The 19611-nt window shown below is 41.6% G+C and overlaps 2 protein-coding genes across 3 annotated transcripts in view; both read left to right on the top strand.

The window, feature by feature from the left end:
• Nmu (neuromedin U) overlaps window positions 1-2103 on the top strand; it is a 29427-nt gene extending 27324 nt beyond the window's left edge. The window contains exons 9-10 of one of the 2 annotated variants that reach the window (XM_031341638.1): window positions 57-96; window positions 1921-2103. In XM_031341638.1, coding sequence (XP_031197498.1) covers window positions 57-92 — 36 coding nt within the window. In that variant the 3' untranslated portion in view covers window positions 93-96; window positions 1921-2103. The remainder of the gene's footprint in view (window positions 1-56; window positions 97-1920) is intronic. The other variant, XM_031341639.1, reaches the window with a different exon arrangement.
• A 3345-nt stretch (window positions 2104-5448) lies between these two features.
• Pdcl2 (phosducin like 2) overlaps window positions 5449-19611 on the top strand; it is a 22991-nt gene continuing 8828 nt past the window's right edge. Inside the window, exons 1-3 of the mRNA XM_031341637.1 lie at window positions 5449-5607; window positions 13971-14091; window positions 14692-14782. Of these exons, the coding sequence (XP_031197497.1) occupies window positions 5602-5607; window positions 13971-14091; window positions 14692-14782 (218 nt within the window). The 5' untranslated portion in view covers window positions 5449-5601. The remainder of the gene's footprint in view (window positions 5608-13970; window positions 14092-14691; window positions 14783-19611) is intronic.

Genomic DNA, 19611 nt, shown 5'->3' with positions numbered 1-19611 from the left:
GGCATTTACCTCACATCATTCGTTACAATGATTCTTTCTAATTTATTATTTTGCAGCCACGCAATGGGAAGAGGTCAACAAGTTTCATTTAAAATGGTATGTGTTCAAAAAAAAGAGTGCATCAGTAAAGAAAGATGAAGCAGCACGTGTTTCACAACTGAAATCAGCTTGGAAGTTTCCATTGGTTATAAACTAAACCACACTCAAATATATTTCTAGTGTTCAACTGCATGTATGCACTTGTATTATATATAAATACTACAATTTTAGGGGTAATGCAGGCTTTAGGAAATGGGAAGCACTAGTATTTTAGGGCTAGATTTGCTTTGATCCTGGTATTCCTTGGTCTGTGACATGATAGTCGTCATCCAAAGTGATTTTGGAGATGACAACCTCATCATTGCTTACTGAGCACAATGTCATGGATTTCACTCTGTGTTGTTAGTCGGCATCCACTGGAGTGGGACAGGACTCTGGCATGCACTTCTATATTCCAAATAAGTTATACTAAAAAAAAATCTTTATAAATACGGGACGCAGCTCAGTTGGTAAAGTGGCGCCCTAGCATGCCCAAAATGGCACAGCCAGTCCCAGGCCAGGTGGAGCTAACATGAGACCCTGTCTCAAACTGTGGTAGGAGGGGCAATGCTGGAGAGATGGTTCAGAGGTCAAGGGTGCTTGCTGTTCATGCAGATGCTCTCAGTTTTGTTCTTCCGCCTACACTGGCAAGTCACAATTGCCTGTGATTAAGACTAGCTCCTGAGAATCCAACAGTCTCAGACCTTCACAGGTACCCCCGCACCCCCCCACACACACACATACTCACCTTTAAAAATTTTAAAAGGGTAAAGCAGAAATTTCTTAAAGAAAAAAGAAAATATGGGTACTTAAAAAAAATAAAATGTATTTCATCCAGATTATTCTAGAAAGAGGGCAAAACTATAAATAAAGATAGAAATGAAACGACAGACATGAAAACAACTAGAGAAGTGAAAATCACAAACACTTTGCAGACACTCATAAAGTGAAATGGAATTGATCTATTAAGTATAAACTTCTCTCTGAAGTTGAGAAAATATATCTTTATGTTCTATTCCATAGGTTAGGGTCTATTCATTCTATTTTGAGCAGGATTTTATCTACTTTGCCAATAAAATACTAATTCAACAGTCATTTCCACCTTGACTTTGTCATCTGATTACCTAAGGTCTTTCTTTATCCTGATAACATATTTATTAAGAAAATGAGTATAAAATATGGATGCTGTAGTGGCAGATATACAGGTAAATAGACAGGGAAAACTTTTTGCTAGCTCTTATTTTTTTCAGATAGCAATCTCATTACAAGTGGACCAAGAACAGTCAAGCAAGAACTCAAACAAAATCCAATATAAAAGATCAATCCTCAAACCTTATAGGCAGGGTTTCCACATTTGCTAATGAGATAGAAAAGCCTGTCCACACCCAGTGGCCACCCAGCCAGTCAGCATAGTCTCCTTAACTGTGAGCTTTTTGAAACTACCAGTTTCAGCCCTTGGGATTTTCTTTTTCACATCTGCATAGTTGTAAGGAGCTCAGCAGGCATTGGGGAATCCAGCTTAACCTTGGTACACAGCCCAAAATGTGACCAGTTGTGGCTTGGAGAAAGCCACAATAGTATTCACTGATGCTGGGGCCTTCTCTAGGCGCTTACAGTTGAACTGGGCAGTGGTCTAAGGAGGAAGTAAGAAAATCTTTAAAAACTTGTAATTCTTGGTATTGATAAGCTTTAGTAAACTACTTTTATATTATTAAATACTATAATGTATTGAGACATACAGGTGTGAAAATAAATGTCCAGATTTATCTTACATGTACAGAATATATTTATATATTCATAGCATCACATATATGTGAATCCAATTTTTTTTCTTTTTTACAGGATGTCAAATGATCTTTCATTGAAAACTCTGCTATGGGATATAAAATGTACTCCCATTTTGTTCTCAAAAATGATCCCTTCTGAATTTACTCTGTTACAAACTCCTGTATTAAAACATTCTCTGTGATAGTTGAGATTATGAATGTTTAATTTGTTGAAAATAAAACAGCATCTTGAAATGTATTGTTACAATGATCAATTGTACACAGCAAAGCTGTACCTGAAGGTGCCCACACCTCTGGATGGCATTGATGCCGGCACCCCAGGATAGCATTGCAACACATATTTTTTAAGCATTTACTAGCATCATTCATAGAGAGCTGGGCGAACTATTTTAATTTGTCTAAGTTGCATTGTGTCAATGATAAAACCATCAGCTCTTCTAAATATCAGAATGCAGATTGTCATGATGGTACATGTCTGTAATTGCAACATTAGGGTGCTGAGCCAAGATAAAGGTAAATTCAAGGCTAGCCTGTCCTATGTAGCAAGGCTCTGTTTAAAAACACAAATGAAACAACCAAAGAGAATGCTAGCTTTCTCAGAACATCAACAAAACTACATGACTCATAACTTATTCAATGGTCCAGAAAGTAAGTTAAGATTTATATATTCCAAAATGGACTTCAGATTGCTACAAATGTATCAGAAGACTTTGCCTGGCAATTAGTAGTAGCTAGTTTATCTGTAATTGTTTCACCTTGCAATCAGTGAAAAGCAGCCAACCTTGTTCATTACCAGGAAGAAAATAACCTTACTAGGAGCTGATGGGAACCACACTTAGGGAACTTAAATGACACATTTTATAAAGAAAGTTCTTGAATTACTCTTCCTACCAAGCCCTAGGAACGACATAAATTGAGAAGAAGCTGAGAGGAGAAAAAGAAAATCACAGTCTTGCTTTAAAAGTGAATTGTCTTGGCAGAAGGGGCCTCAGAATGGCAAGGGTCCCCTATTCCATAGTCACAAATGCAGGGGCAGCATCAGCTGTCTGTACACAGTAATTCCATTAACCTGGATTTTAAAATTATTTCTTTCAGTTCCTATACATCCTATCTTGTAGTATTTCGTGCATATTTATTTATTTTTCCTTGCAAGGAAAATTCCTTGTTTAATTTTCAAGTAAAGCACAGAGCAGCACAGAACTTGAGATCCTTAGTAATTTGACACTTCTCATTATATCATCAGATTCATGCCCCAGGGGCACAATTTCATTATGCGGGATACAGGGTTGTCATTTTGTTAGTTTGTTTCAAATTATTTTTATACAGGGTCAAAGCAACACACAAACATAGCTTTGGATGTTAGGACACTAAAGGCTTTTGTGAGCAGCAGGCCCCACCTGTTCCATCAGCCCTCATCTTCTCCTGTCCACTCTGCTTCTCCACCCCACTTTCAGCTCCCTCATGTAATGACACTTTGATACACATATCATTGCGGGACCATCAGAAATCTTGAGAAGTTTTGTTCACATATTCTTATTCTCCCCTCGTCTTCCACAACATGATTTGTTACAATTTCTGGCCAACATCTTAAGATCTTCATTATTTAACCTTGTGACCATATTACTTAGAACTAACAAATAGTCTAATAAAGCTACATTTCTTTTATACAGCTCCAGGTCAGGGGTGTCAGCATATATTCTGTTCAGCAATGAAAGCAGCCCCCTCCCCCAATGTGCAGCCCCAGAAGAGAATAGATAAAGGGGCCACTCTAAAAGCTTCCTAAGAAGAGAAAACTTAAAGGCCACATGCAAAGTCTGAGAAATCTAGGTGTATTTTCAGGAAACCATTCTCAGTTGGAGACTGTAGAAGACTTAGATAAAGATCCAATACCCAAATGTGACAAATATTTAGTGCATATTTATAACTGTCCCTGTTCATATGTAACCCCTACTGTCCCTGCTAACCCTTTTTGGTTCCCTTCTCCCAGCCAAATAATCTGTCTTTTGGTTTTCTGTCATATGTGATAGGTATATCAATCCAAATTCTGCATTCGAGAAAAGAACATGCAATATTTTCCCCTCCCATTACCTTCTTTTGTCAAAATAAGAAAAGTTAAATATTATTAGGCAGCAGAGTCTCTTTAAAAATCCAGAAAAGACAGGCTAGAGAGATGGCTCAGCAGTTAAGACGTCTGCTCTTCTAGAGGTCCTAAGTTCAATTCCCACAGTCACATGGTGGCTCCAAACCATCTGTAATGGGATCTGATGTGAAGAAAAAAAATCCAGAAAGACATGAATTGCTTGTGTACTTTAAGACTCTTCACATAAAAGCAGGACAGGGAGAAAAGCAGAAATACCCAGACACAGTTAAAAAGACTGCAGTGTTTTCGCTGAGTAGTGTCACACACAAAGGCTATAGGATGCTTGGAGTGTAGACTTGGTATTAAATACTGATCACAGTGGGTGAATTGCTCCATTGTGTTACTAAGAACATTTTTTCCTCTTGTTTTAAAATCCTCTCCAGGATATCTCTGGGACCACTTACATGGTAGTTTTCCCGTGTTCCTAGTAAAGACTTCCTACGAAAATCCTTTTCTTAAACAAGAGGAGCCCAACTGTCTACATCTTCTAAGCCAGAGTCTTAAAGTGGGTGGGTTCTTTCTTTTAGTGATTTTTTTTGTTTTGATTTGATTTTTTTTTCTTTGAAACAGGTTCTCAATTTGTAGCCCAGCCTGACCTCTGCTCACATGCTCCTTCCTCAGCCACCTGGGGTAGATCACAGATGGCAGGTCCTGAAGCTTATGGTCTTGCCGAGAATTTGATGGAAAACTTCAGTTTAAGCTCCAAGGGGGTGGGGACTGGGGAAGTACACACACACACACACACACACACACACACACACCATAACTTGAGGCTAGTGATTAGATGCCCCTTAAAATTCTATCTTTAGCCAAGGAGTGGTGGCCCATGCCTTTAATCTCAGCACTTGGGAGGCAGAGGCAGATAGATTTCTGTGAGTTTTACGGTCAGTCTGGTCTACAAAGTACATTCCAGGATAGTCAGGGGTACACAAAGAAACCCTGTCTCGAAAAACCAAAACTAAGTAAATAAACAAACAAATTAAATAATAAGTCCATCTCCAAACAGACAATGGGCCCAGGTTAAGAACTCCTCTGCAGAGCTGGTGAGATGGCTCAGTGGGTAAGAACTGACTGCTCTTCTGAAGGTTCTGAGTTCAAATCCCACAACTACATGGTGGCTTACAACTTCCCGTAATGAGATCTGACGCCCTCCTTCTGATGCATCTGAAGACAACTACAGTGTACTTATGTATAATAATAAATAAATCTTTAAAAAAAAATTCCTCTGCAGTGCTTGCCACCCAAGGAATTTATTTTTTCTCTGTGAATACTGGATTCAACCTTGCCGGATAGTCTTGGACGTGGCAGTAGTAGAGGAGGGAATGGAGCGCAACAGGAGGACCATGTGACTAACAGAAGAGCCTCTGCCAAAGACAGATGCCCCAGGACCTGATGCACAAGGGCCCATAGACCCAGGAACTAAGCGTCTGCGTTGCCTGGCAACTGAGCTACCGTTGCACATGTGCAGAAGTCCTGTTCGCGCTTTGCCTGCCCCTGGAGCCTTAGAGACCACTAGCCGGAGCTGGCTGGTTCCCTCTGACAACCTGGAGGAAGTTTGAGGCCTTGACCCCTTAGTGAGGGGCACAAGAGGGCATCATGCAGGTGAGGGTCAAGCCGTAGGGTGACCTTGGAGCCCTGAGCTGGATAAGCCCGCAAGCTCCAAGCTCAGGGGTGTAATTGGAGTGGTGTGGGCCGTCCGCAGGGGCAGGTTCTAACATTTGTTCTTGGTAGGTGCTATTTTGTGTGTTTCTGTCTAGTTTTGCGATATTCGTGAGTCTCATAGAGGCTGAGACACTTAGTTGTTCAGTATTGCCTTTTACCCAAGTCCTGGAAATCCAAATGCTGTGCTGTTTATGAATTACAAAAGAAGTACGATTGGCCCAAGGGGATTCAATTATGTTCATTTAAGTTCTTTTAAAAGAAAGTAGGGGGGTGGATGGTGCCCATTGCTGTGAGATGGCTCAATGGGTTAAGGGGCTTGCTGCCAAGCCTGACAATCAGAGTTTGATTCACAGCATCTACAAAGCAGAAAGTGAAAACAAACTCCTTCAGGTTATCTTCTGATCTACACACACACACACACACACACATGCGAGCACACAAACCATTTTTTTTATTAAAAAAGTTAAATTACAGCTGTACATTTCAAGATTTTGGGTAATTTCACAGAGCAATGTTTTTTATTTCTTCTTATTTTTAAAATTATTTAATTTATTTTATTTATATGGGCGTTTTGCTTGCACAAATGTCTGTATACCACATGGTACCCACGGAGTTCTGAAGAGGACGTTGGATCCCCTTTTACCTCTGCAGTAAACTGAACTGAAGTTACAGATGGTGGTAAATCAACAAACATATTGGTGCTGGGAGTTGAACTCAGGTTCTCCTTTAAGAGCCTAGAGTGCTCGTAGAGTGCTTGAAACCCATGAGCCACCTCTCCAGCCCCTCGAGTTCTTTATAATAAAATTTATTTTAGAAAAATAAGAATCTCCTCCCTCGGTCCCTCCATCCCATCCTCTCCTGGCCTCTTTTCCTCCTTTCCTCAGAGTAAAATCCTCACATTCTGACATAAGGAATAGTTTTCTCTTCCCTGCTCCCTTGGGAAGTGAATCGGGTTCTCTTGGTTTGCATACTAACATTAGGTGGTTGGGGAAATCATACAATTTACTAAGCTATTTTAAGGGTGATCCATATGTAATCGGGTCCTTTGGGCCCCATTGTTGGGCCGGTTGTTAGCAAGCTCATTTGTATAGCTAGCCTGGCCCTGCAGTCTGTCCTGCTTTGCATCTGCTTTTCAGGAATTCCACAGATGTGAAACCAGCAGGAAGCAATAGCTCACTGACCTCTCTTTGCCATTATTACTATTATTGTTCCTTGGTTTGTTCAGCAGGCATTTCTTATGCTTTTTTCTTTTTTCTTTTTCCTTTTTTTTTATTTGATATTTTCTTTTTTTTTTAAGATTTATTTATTTATTATAGTAAATACACTGTAACTGTCTTCAGACACTCCAGAAGAGGGAGTCAGATCTCATTATGGGTGGTTGTGAGCCACCATGTGGTTGCTGGGATTTGAACTCATAACCTTCCGAAGAGCAGTCAATGCTCTTCCCCGCTGAGCCATCTCACCAGCCCGATATTTTCTTTATTTACATTTCAAATGACATCTCCTCTCCTGGTTACCCCTCTGAAAAAATATCAAAAACAAAAAACAAACACTGTTTCCTCCCCCCACCCTCTGCTCACCAACCCACCCTCTCCCACTTCCTGGCCCTGACATTCCCTTACACTGGGGCATAAACCTTTACAGGACCAAGGGCCTCTCCTCCCATTGATGACCAACTAAGACATCCTCTGCTACATATGCTGCTGGAGCCATTAGTCTCACCATGTGTGCTCTTTGGTTGGTGGTTTAGTCCCTGGGAGCTCTGAGGGTACTAGTTAGTTCATATTGTTGTTCGTCTTAAGGGGCTGCAAACCCTTGGGCTCCTTGGGTCCTTTCTCTAGCTTCTTCACTGGAGACCCTATGTCCAGATCAATGGATGGTTGTGAGTCTCTACTTCTGTATTTATTGGGCACTGTCAGAGCTTTTCAGGACACAGCTATATCAGGCTCCTGTCAGCCAGCACTTGCTGACATTCACAATAGTGTCTGGGTTTGATAATTGAATATGGGAAGGATTCCCAGGTGAAGCAGTCTCTGGATTGTCCTTCTTTCAGTCTCTGCTCCATAGTTAGTCTCTGCAACTCCTTCCATGGGTATTTTGTTCCCCCTTCTAAGAAGGAACAAAGCATCCACACTTTGGTCTTCCCTCTTCTTGAGTTTCTTGTGGTTTGTGGGTTGTATTTTGGGTATTCAAGATGGCTCAGCGGGTAAGAGCACTGACTGCTCTTCTGAAGGTCCTGAGTTCAAAGTCCAGCAACCACATGGTGGCTCACAAGTACCTGTAATGAGATCTGACACCCTCCTCTGGTGTGTCTGAAGACATTCCTTATGCTTTAAACAGGGGCCTGTTCTGTAAGAGTGTATTAGAGAGAACAATAAAGATAACACACAGCATGGCAGAAATATTGTCACCATTTGTGAAAATAGATTGTGGCCCCTATCCCTGCTAGATAACATTTCATAACAATTCTAAAAGCCAAGGGTAGGGCACCCTCGAACAATGTTATATTTAGTCACATTGGAATGAAGAAGTCTTGAACAGTTCAATAAGAGCAGGTAAGATGTTTGAATACATCTATAATATGCTCTCATGACTCCTAAGAAGAACCAAGAAAAACCCAAGTCAAATGCAGTTCAGTGCATGAGGATGGCTCTTTTACGTCAACAACAGTCAGAGATGCAATGGCCAAGACTGGGTTGGTTGGAGTGAAGTGGTAGAACTGGCTATGATTCTAATTCTTTTCAGTCATCTCTTTTAAGGCGTTCAGCAGTTCTAAAGAAAAGAAATGATCAGGTAATTATGACATGTGGAAAGTGTTCTTAAAAGGTGATTGTTGGGCAGTGTGGTGTGGCTCAGTGGGTGAAGGTGTCTGCTATCTGGCCCCAGTGATGCAAATCTTAGGACTGAGTTAGATCCTGAGGACCACATAAAAATAATGCCATAGCACATGTGACCCATCCCCTAACTCACACACACACATTGAGAGAGGAGAGAGAGAGACAGAGACAGAGACAGAGAGAGAGAGAGAGAGAGAGAGAGAGAGAGAGAGAGAGGAAGAGAGAGGAGGGAGAGAGAGAATAAGATTAAAATTTCAAGAAAAATGACACTAGACTTGTTGGCAACAGTAGGAACTGTTGCAGAAGCTTCTAGAAGGTGGTCTAAGAGAATCAAAGGGAGCCCCTACAAGTGCCAGACAGGACCTGATTGGAAGAAAAACTTACATCAGAGTAAAGGGGAAAATGGAAAACTGTAGAATCTTTAGGTGCCTAGGATCTCAGAATAAATCTGTGTCTGATATGACTGTAGGAGACAAGCTGCTAACATAAGAATTATTTTGAGCTGGTACTACAAGAGAAGCTCTGAAAACAGAGAAATCATTCTTTCGAAGGGGAAATTGACATCCCTAAAGAAATCTCCATTTGTAATATATTAGTCTTTGTGTGTGTGTGTGTGTGTGTGTGTGTGTGTGTGTGTGTGTGTGTTGCAGGAAGCTGATTCTAATTCATAATGGGTTCATGCCTGGTTCTTAAGCATGAACAAACTCCCCCCTGCCTTCTAGCCTCATCCTAGAAATCAACTCCCCAGAACCTCTCTTTTGTTTCAGAGGAAGATAGTAAGTAAACCTGGGTCCTAGCCCACCTTTTGAGACTTCTCATTGTGTTACTCATCTTAACAAATTTCTGTTTCACTGCATTATACTCCAGAATTTGTGTCTCCTGCCACACACATCCTTCACCCCTGTTTTACAATCTTCTAAGCCAGTTTTACCACCAAAGATTTACACATTTGCAGTTTAGTCTTGGATACAATTTGCAGAGTAAGTGAGAACTGAAGTCTATGATGTACCTAAGGATAGGAGACAATAGGAGGTTGGAGTGGGACCTCTGTGTGGGGAATCCAGGGCAGGTTGTCCTGAGAATTAGTGGTCAGGGATCAAACCTGCCCCTCAGGTAGTATTAGCCCATAGCAGGTTTCTCATGGACTTATAATAACATTTTATGTTCAGTCTTTACAAATTCCCACCAATCAATTTTCAAAGACAGCATGCAGAACACAGCCAAAGGTATAGAGCACTCAAAGACCAGGGGCGGCACAGTTGTGAGCCATGAGGACAATGACTTAGAGATTTCCAGGGTTACTGGCGGACTGAAGCCAGCTACAAAACAGTAGTGCTCATTGTAATCCAAACACATCTGCAGGAAGGAGTCGAAGAAAGACCATAAAATTTCTATAAAAATGTTTCTACAGGCTAACAATTAAAAAAAATACAAACACAACTCTTCTATTATCTTAACACCAGAAAGAATGGAACACAAAGGAAGAAACTAACAAGGCTGAAGACTTAAGTGAACAAAGTATAAACCAAACCGGTGTCGGAAACAAAGAACACAGAAAAAAATGCAAACACGCCCGCCCCATACTGTGGATGGGGACACTCCTTTTGCCTAGCTGTAAAGCTTGGATTTGGAAACAAATGCTTGCCTTCATTACAAGAAAAAGATGTAAAAGCAGCTAAAGGGGAGTGATGAGTTTGTTAGTAACTTGGAATGAGACTGAAGTGCTATCTATCCCTATGCCTCTGCCCAGCCCACAGCAATGGTAAAGATGATAGAAAAGCTAAGAAATACATATTTGCATGGAGATTTGCTCGTGTGTCTGAGTCACCACGGTTGTTCTCCTGGGAGGTGGAAATCCCCGAAAGGATGCTGGGGTGGGTTACAGCAGCCAGCAGCATGGTTGTGCTTTATCACACTGTACTGTGTGTTTATAGATGCCTAAAATGGTCGTTTTCGTATTATGTATTTTTCCAAGTAAAAATCACTTGATATTTAGGCATGCTGGCTCATAAAGCCAGCTTAGGTGACATTTAAAAAGAAAAAGGCTGTAAAACTCCAAGACTAGATAGGTCATGGGCTTAGGCGAACCCCGATTCCTATCGCTCTACTAAGGGAACATATGGATAGATAGAATGACTCCTAACACTATTCTGCTACACTCGTCAGCCAGTACCTTGCTCAGTCATCACTAGACAAGCTTCCTCCTGCAAGTAAATGGGAATCAATAGAGACAGACCCACAGCTAGACAGTGTGCAGAGAGTGAGAGACCTTGGACCACTCAGTCAATCCCAAGTGAATTACCTTCACCAAATCTCTCCCTTCCCAGCTCTGGGAAGAGGAGACAGATGAGAACCAGGGGGTATGGAAACAAGATACCAAGGAAACAGTATCTTCCAGACACAACAGGACCAATGTACACGTGAACTCAAGAGTGTGTGGTAGCATGCACAGGGCCTGTGCACACAGGTGCTGCCCAGAAGTGGAGAGGAGAGGTGCTAAGGAGAGGAAGTGGAGAGGGACTCCCATCCCTAACCAAGAAGCTACCTCCAATTGACAACTACTTGAGAAGGACAATGTAGTTTTCTCCTTTGGAGTTTCAGTGGGTATGCAAGACACACTTAAGGGCAGGCCCCATGCCCAGTAGAAGAAGGCAAACCCAGAACATACTCAGTGGAATTTCTGGAGATGACGAAGTGTCTCCAGACACTTTGTGTATGTGTCTGTGTTTATGTTTCTTTATTATTATTATTCTGGTTTTGGGTTTGCCTGTTTGTTTTCTAAAGGTGTGAAGTTGGATGGGCTAGAGAATCTGGGAAGATTTGAGGGAGAGGAAACAATGATCAGAATATATTGTATGAAAATAAATATTATTTTCAATTTAAAAAATTTAAAAAGTAAGGGGTTGGAGAGATGGCACAGTGGCTAAGAACACTCCCAGCTCTTCCACAGAACCTGGGTTTGGTTCCCAGCATCCATATCAGGATGCTCATACCATATGTGAATCCAGTTTCAGGGACGCACTGTGAGCATGGCGTGTGTGTGGTGCACACAGATTCACACAGGCACACACGCATGTGAACAATAAACAAACAAAAAAAAATCTTGAAGCCAAAATAACTGAACTCACTTTTGCGCACTTTGCTTGGGCCCACGAGTTCTAGACAAGTTGTGTTCCTCTGGGTTGAAACCTGGGTGCCACCAAAATAGCTGGCTTGCTAGCTATTCTTCTGTCATAGGCCTCAACACCGACTCATTGCAAATGTGGCACTGTTGCCCATCAGAGGTCAGTTCAAAATATCTGCCCCTAGAGAGACAAAGTTCTGCATAGTAGGATTAAAGCCATTGGTCAAGGCCAATGTTTTCTTCAATAAGTACGAAATAGAGGAAAGCTGGTAGGACCTTGATGTATGACGGTCTCAGCATTTTTAGTGTCTGGAAAAAAAACCCCTCTAAATGTACATGTTTCCAAAAGCCAAGGAGAAAAGGCAATGTACACACTGGGGGATCACTAATTTCCCGGCCCACAGAGGACTGTAAGCTGAAGCTGAAATAAACCCTGTCCTCCCCGAATTCCTTGCAGTCGTCAGGCTTATCACAACAATAGAAACCTGATAGGACAGCAGCTGTGCAGGCGTCTACACCGTGAGCATGGCAGTGCCCTTGGAGGTCAGAAGAGGACATTGGACCCCCACAGCTGGAGTTTGGGATGATTGCGAGGCAAGACTTTGGTGCTGGGAACCTAACCCAGGTTCTCAGCCTGAGCAGCAAGAGCTTGTAAATGCGGAGCTGTTTCCCTAAGCCCATGAGCTGAAGTTTTAAGCTGCTACTTAATAAGAAATAATTTCTACCATGTCAGAAAAACATATTGCTTTTGACAATGAAATAAAACATTTTTGCAATAAAAGACCAAAACTCATAAAATGCGAAGTAGAACTTGTAAAAATTAAAAATATCCATGGATGAGGTTTTTTTTCAATGTTAGTAAAATAGGAATAGGAAATTTTTAGAAAGAAGTTTACTTGGAGAGAAATTTTCTAGAATTATTAAAAGATGCTATTCCACAGCTTCAAAATTCCCAGTGAGCCCATGCGAGACAAGTGAAATGCATAATTTGATTCATCATGGGGAAACCATAGACAAAAATCTTACAGTCCCTTAGCATTTTCATTGATTAACTGAGCACCAAAGAACATACTTATGTGGTTGCTGGTAGGATTTAGTTATATTTGAATTATTTTCTAGTTTATCCATAACCATGCCTCTTTTCTTTGTTTCTTTGGTTTTTTTCTCATTTTCACTTTTTTTGTTGTTTGTTTTGTTTTTTGAGACTGGGTCTTGTTGTATATGTTGGCATGGATCTCACTAAGTAGCCAAGGCTGAACTTGAACTCCTATCCTGAGAGGATCATAGTCTTTCATCACTACAGCCAACCACACCTTCTTTTTTCCCCCTTCCTTGAAACAGGGCCTCACCATGTAGGCCTGGATGGCCTGGAACTCACTGTGTAGACTAGGCTGGCTTATAACTGGCTGTGTAGACCAGGCTGGCCTGTAGCTCACAGAGATCTGCCTGCTTCTGACTCCTAAGTATGGGATTAATATAACAGCATTCCAGACTACATTTTCTCAATATGTGATTCTTTCTATAGGATATTTCACAATATGGTAGCTTGAATTCACAATATGAGGGCTTTTGAATCTGTGTGCCCCAAAACAGAAACAAGTTCACTTGACAGTCTGACACATAAAGAAGAAACAACATAGTCTGGACATTGTGTGAATTGGGTTTGTCCACTGTAGTCATCGATGCATTTTCTGTCACTTAAAAGCTTACTTTCGCCAGGCAGTGGTGGCATACGCCTTTAATCCCAGCAGTTGGGAGGCAGAGGCAGGCGGATTTCTGAGTTCGAGGCCAGCCTGGTCTACAGAGTGAGTTCCAGGACAGCCAGGGCTACAGAGAAACCCTGTCTCAAAAAACCAAAAAAAAAAAAAAAAAAAAAAAAGCTTACTTTCTTAATACTTTATAGAGGTGGTCTAAATTGATTTTTAAAATGTATTCTTATTGTATGTGTGTGAATGATGTGGGTAAGAGATGTGTGATAGTGTGAGTGTGTATTACAGTAAGTGTGTAGGTCAAAGGACAACCCTGTATAGTCAGTCAGTCCTTTCTCTCTTCCTTTATGTGGGATCTGGATCCTGACTCAGGTCACCAGGCTTTACCAGATAAGCCATCTGGCCATCCTCTAAGGTGATCTTTTTATAACCTTCTGTGTAATGTTGAGGACATATATGTCCTGCTAATCAAACCATGTGGCCCCATTCTTGGTGGGAGAAGTAGGCTTGTTCCTGATAACTCAGCTCCACGAACAGCTTTGTATATACACGTGCCGCCGCCTATCAGTCAGTTTCATCAGCCTGTTTTACAATGCACAACTGTGCTAAAGGACTCTTTCTTTTTTGGGGTAGGATCCAAATGAAGATACAGAATGGAATGAAATTTTAAGGGATTTTGGCATTCTTCCTCCAAAAGAAGAACCAAAAGATGAAATTGAAGAGATGGTGTTGCGCTTACAGCAGGAGGCAATGGGTATGTGTGCATCTGGTGGGCTGTGTGAAGGGGATATGGACTGAAGGGAGTAAAATATACTTCATGAAACACAGAGGAGGGAATTAGATATCATTTAATACGAACACTGCCCATCCACTCAAAATGAGGAGATTGCCACCTAAAATGGCTGATTTGTATGTTGAAAGGCACATGCCAATTAATAGAGGCACAGAGATATGCTATGAAATTCAGTGATATTTTTCTACCATGTCGCTCTACTTTGAGATCACCTTTTCTTTGTTCATTCTGTATGATAACTTATTCATCAATTCTTCCACGCACTTGGCAGAAACCTAAACTTGTGGGATCAAATTGATTTCTCCATCTACTCTCACAAGTGTCCTGCCAGTTCTGTGGACTTTGAGGGAATCAAAAAATGCTAACATTACAGTTTGTGTAATGTGTAACCATGTTTTAGCTGGTCACTACAGGTTTGCTAAAGGTATTGTTGATCTCCATTACCTACGCTGTTTGTGGTTTGGGTTTTTTGTTTGTTTGTTTTGTTTTTGTTTCCTAGTTGTTCATTGTAAAGTAAAAATAATGTTTGGACAATCTGATTACCTAAGATCTCTGTTTTAGTTAAGCCATATGAGAAGATGACATTGGCACAGCTGAAAGAAGCAGAAGATGAATTTGATGAAGAAGACATAAAAGCTATTGAAATCTATAGGTACGGCATTGTGGTGCTGTGGGGTCTTCACATGAGAGCGTGGCTGACAGGCTTACAAGGAATCTACTTTACGCCATAACTTGCTTTTTCTCTTGCTGTTTTCACGATTCTGCCTTTTGGCAGTTTGGCTCGGCTGTGTTAGCATGTGATATCTTTGGGTTCATCCTCCCTGAAGTGTATCTGATGTGTTGGATTCTGACCTTGCATCTTTAATCACATTTGGGAGGCTGTCAGCCAGTAGTTCTGAAAGCACGAGTCTCTCTGTGTGTCTGCCGCCTTGGGGACTCCCACAATATAATGTTGACCTGCTGGACATGGGCCCACAGGCCCTTTGGGCTCTGTTTACTCTTCATTCTCCTTTTAAATCAGTGCTTCTGGGTTAATAATAGCAATAGTACTACCTTTTGATTTTCTGATTCTTTCTTTTGGTTGCTTAAATTTGTGAAACCCTCCAGTGTGTTTTTCATTTTAGTAAATTTTCTTTAATTTCCCTAGAGGATTGTTACCTGCAGCACTTGTAATATGAAATGTGTAGGATTTTTTTTTTCTTCTTAGGGGCTCAGATATTTGAACATCTGGTTTCCATTTGGTGATGCTGTCTGTCAGACGAAATAGCGAAATAGCGCAACCTTGCTGGGGAACTACATCACTGTGGGTGGGCTTTGAGAATTCAAAGTTCTCCCCTGCTTCCAGGGGCTCTCTCTGCCTTGTGTTTGCGGATGAGGATGTGAGCCCTCAGCTTCCTGCTCTGGCTGCTATGCCTGTGTGTTGCTGTACCTCGTCACCAGGATGCACTCTGGAACCACAGGCCCAAATAAGCCCTTCCTCTTACCAGCTGCCTTGGCAGCTACTATAGCTACCAAACACATGAACTTTGAAAATATCGTAAGAGAAAGAATCAAGTCAGAAAAAAAAAAAGACTATATAAATAGAAAGGAAATTATTAGATACCAGCTCTTGATACAAATAGGACGGAACCATAAATAGATAGAGGATTTATAACAATATGAACTAACTAGTACCCTCAGAGCTCCCAGGGACTAAACCACCAACCAAAGAGTACACATGGTAGGACTCATGGCTCCAGCTGCATATGTAGCTGAGGATGGCCTAGTTGGTCATCAATGGGAGAAGAGGCCCTTGGCCCTGTAAAGGCTCTATGCCCCAGTGTAGGGGAATGCCAGGGCCAGGAAGCAGGAGAGGGTGGGTTGGTGAGCAGGGAAAGCAGGAGGGAATAGGATTTTTTTCAGAGGGGAAACCCGGAAAGGGATATCATTTGAAATGTAAATAAAGAAAATATCTAAAAAAAAAAAAAAAAAGCTAAAAGGACTAGAGAGGTGGCTCAGTGGTCTAGAATATTAGCTGATCTTCCAGAGGACCTAGTTTCCTAGCATGTACATGGAGGCTTACAACCATCTCCAGTTTCAGGGCCTCTGACCCCTTCTCTTGTCTTCCATAGGCAGCAGGCACACAAGTGGTGCACAAATATACATGTAGGCAGAACACTCATACACATAAATAAAATAAAAATAAATTTTAAAGATGTTTTTAGTTATATCGGGGTGATGGTTTTTCAACTGTTTTGTTTTTGTTTTTTGAGACAGGGTTTGTCTGTGTAGCCCTGGCTGTCCCTGCCTCCTCCTTCACTTTTTGATCCATCTCCTGCAGCTCTCTTGGGCAGCTCTTTCTCAGGCAGTGGCTGTGGCCAGGACACTTTTCACTAGGGCTACATGACCTTGGAATCCTGTACCACCTTCCATGTGAGTCAGGGATATGTGTGGGTACTGCGATGGACACCTGAGCTCTGAGTAACCAGAGTTGGATGGATACCTTGTTTTTTGTTTTTTTATCTTTTTGTGTGTGTGTGGTTTTTCGGATGGATACCTTGTGTTCACTCCTCTCTCGTTGGTTACAATGTAGTCTCACAAAGGAGGCTTGCAAGTGTAACCTTCCTGCAAGTTACAAAAGAGGAGTCTATAATGATACTTAGACTCTAACAAAGCTCCCGGTAAGATAAAGAAGTGACACATACCTTATTCAAGAAATTAGGGACAAAAATGCCACTATGAAATAGCCAGCTATGAAATAGCAAATGAATCAAACTCCAAGGTTCCTATAGCTAAAAGGAAGAAGAAAAGTCTAAATGTGCCAGTGAACATATCTGCAGTCTATGTTTGTGACAAATACACTAAGCTGTCTTTGTAGACATGTTACAGTAGTGCAGGAGCTAGAAGCTAAAGCTGAAGCACTTCTCAGAGTTTACCGCAGCAAGGATAACAAATGTGTTTCAGTTCTGCTAACACACTCACAGGATATTTCAGCTCAGAGCTATATTAAATGGAGAAAAATGAATAAGTACATAAATAAATAAGCCTAGAGCATCCATTTAAGTGGACCTAGGATTTGCGTCATAATTCTGGAGCTTTGCTCTGGCTTGGGTTTCTCATTCTCCTATCCGTTGCTAGGGAGCCTGGTTCCTGGTGCCAGCACTTGTCCTTGTGCCTCAGAGTCTCAGAGTAATGTGATACTTGGGCCAACAGTTGGAATCTAGATTCCCCAGTTTCTGGATTGCAGCAAAGAAAGCCTTGGCAGACCAGTTCTGCAGTGCTGTTCTGGGAGTCCTTCCTGGTTGGCCAGCCTAAGGCCTACTTCTCAGCAAGTTTGCAAAGTACTTAATTTCCCAGGTTAAGTTCCTTTCTGCTTAAAATAGCTAGAGGGCTTTCTGTCTATGTAGCGAATCACAATTGATTTGATTGTTAAGTGCAAAATGCAGGCCACTGAACAGAGCCTTTCTGATGGCAGGACTAACGCCCATGTGTTAACCTTTCTATGAAAAAGCCAGGGAAAATGAGGGGGAAGGAGAAGTTGATAGTTGTACCAATAAGAAGGGACCTAGTCACAGACCTAGCTCAGCGTTATTATTCTCTGTGGGTTTCATTGTGTTTGGCTTAATTGTTACGCAAAGTGACTTTTCAGCTGGCATGCTTCTGACATGCAAAATGAGGCCAGTGTGTTCTGAAGCTTGCGCAGGAGGTTTTGTTTGCTTTAATACAAGTATGATCAGGAGGTGATTGCCTCTGAACAGTTACCATGCTCAAGAAGGGCTGCACCATGGCACATGGGGCCACAAAAGAAGCACCTGAGCAGGTCAGGATCAAAAGTGGCAAGAGAAAAATCCCTGACACAGCCTCTGTTGTGGTTCTGGTGGGAATGGACATGTAAGGCAGTAGTAAGCAGGCTTATGATTGGCCAGCTGAATCATTTAGGTGGGCTCTCGGTAAGGTCTGTTAGTCATCTGGTACTGGATTCTAGGATGACTAGGGCAAGGAGCCTTATAAGAAAGAAAGAAAACAGCAAGCACAGAAAGAACTTAGTGATTGACACCAGGCATGGTGGCACATGCCCACAATCCCAGACACCTGAGAGGCTAAGAGGGGTTGGGGGAAGGACCAGAGCCAAGGCGTTTGAGACCAGTCTCAGGGACATAGCCAGACCTTGCCACAAAAAAAAAAAAAAAAAAAAAAAAGAAAAGAAAAGAAAAACGAAAAGGAAAGGAAAAAAAGATAAGAAAAGAAAAAAATAGAAAAGAAGAGAAAAAGAAAAAAAGAAAAGAAAAAGGAAAGGAAGAAGCAACTGAGGGTGTGCTTTCAGAGCTGGCTGGCTTGCATTTGAAGAAGGTGTTGTCTGGCAAGTATTAGTTCTTTCTCTTGGAACCAGCTAGTTCTGAAACAAGTATTTCCAGAAGGATTAGCAAAGTTCTAGATTCCAGAACACCAAGAATGCAGAAAATGAGGGCCAGTGAAATGGCTCAGTGGGTAGAGGTGTTTGCTGCCAGTCCCTATGACCTGGGTTTGTTTCCTGGAACCCATCTGCTGGAAGGAGAAGACCAGCTTCCTGCAAGATATTGTCTGACCTCCATACATGTGCAATGGCATGCACAGGTATGCACATGCACACATGTGTGCATGCATATACACACACATACATATATACACATGCTAAAACATAACCACTTTAAAAAGAATCCAGACAAAAAGAAGATGGAGTTATATACAGAGAAACAAGAGGAAGTACCCTAGCAAACTTAAGTATAGGAACTTATAGGTGTGTTGTAAACTACTTGAGGTTACTTAACAAATCCAAGCATGGATTAATCAGCAAACTATGCAAATTTTGAGAGTTACTAACAAAGGTTTAACGTTCTATATGAGTGAATAAATAACAAAAGTTTATCAGTTCCCCTCGTGCCACACATATTGCTGAGGAGTTACCAGAGTACATTTCTTATTGCTGTGGTAATATATCTGACAAAGGCAACCTAAGGAAAGAAAGGTTGATTTTGTTTCATTGGTTGAGGGCACAGTCCGTCATGCTAGGGACATCATGGCAGCAGGGCCTTGAGGAAGGGGAAGCTCAGCTTGCTCCCTCCTTGTTAGGCAGCCCAGACCCCAGCCTGTGGAGCAGTGCCTCCTACATTCAGGACTGATCTTAATCAGCCCTCCCCCTGCATATGCAGGGGACTAAATTAGTTAATGTTCTTAAAGTAGTGCCTGGCAACACCACAAACCCTCAACAATAGTACTGTTACTCAAAGTATTCACTCATATAGCATTTTTTTGGTACACAAGAATTTGCAGGAGACTAGAGAGATGGCTCAGAGGTTGTGAGCACTGGCTGTTTAATCCAGAGGACTCCTAACATTCACATATGGCTTACAAACATCTGTAATTCCAGGTTTGGGGGATCTAATGCACCCTTCTGGCCCTTGCAGGCATGAATGCCGTGCACGGACATAAATGCAGGCAAAGTACTCATGCACATAATACAAA

The sequence above is a fragment of the Mastomys coucha genome, unplaced genomic scaffold, assembly GCF_008632895.1.
Source record: "Mastomys coucha isolate ucsf_1 unplaced genomic scaffold, UCSF_Mcou_1 pScaffold22, whole genome shotgun sequence".
Classification (NCBI taxonomy): Eukaryota; Metazoa; Chordata; class Mammalia; order Rodentia; family Muridae; genus Mastomys; species Mastomys coucha.
This window is presented reverse-complemented; position numbering and strand designations above follow the sequence as displayed.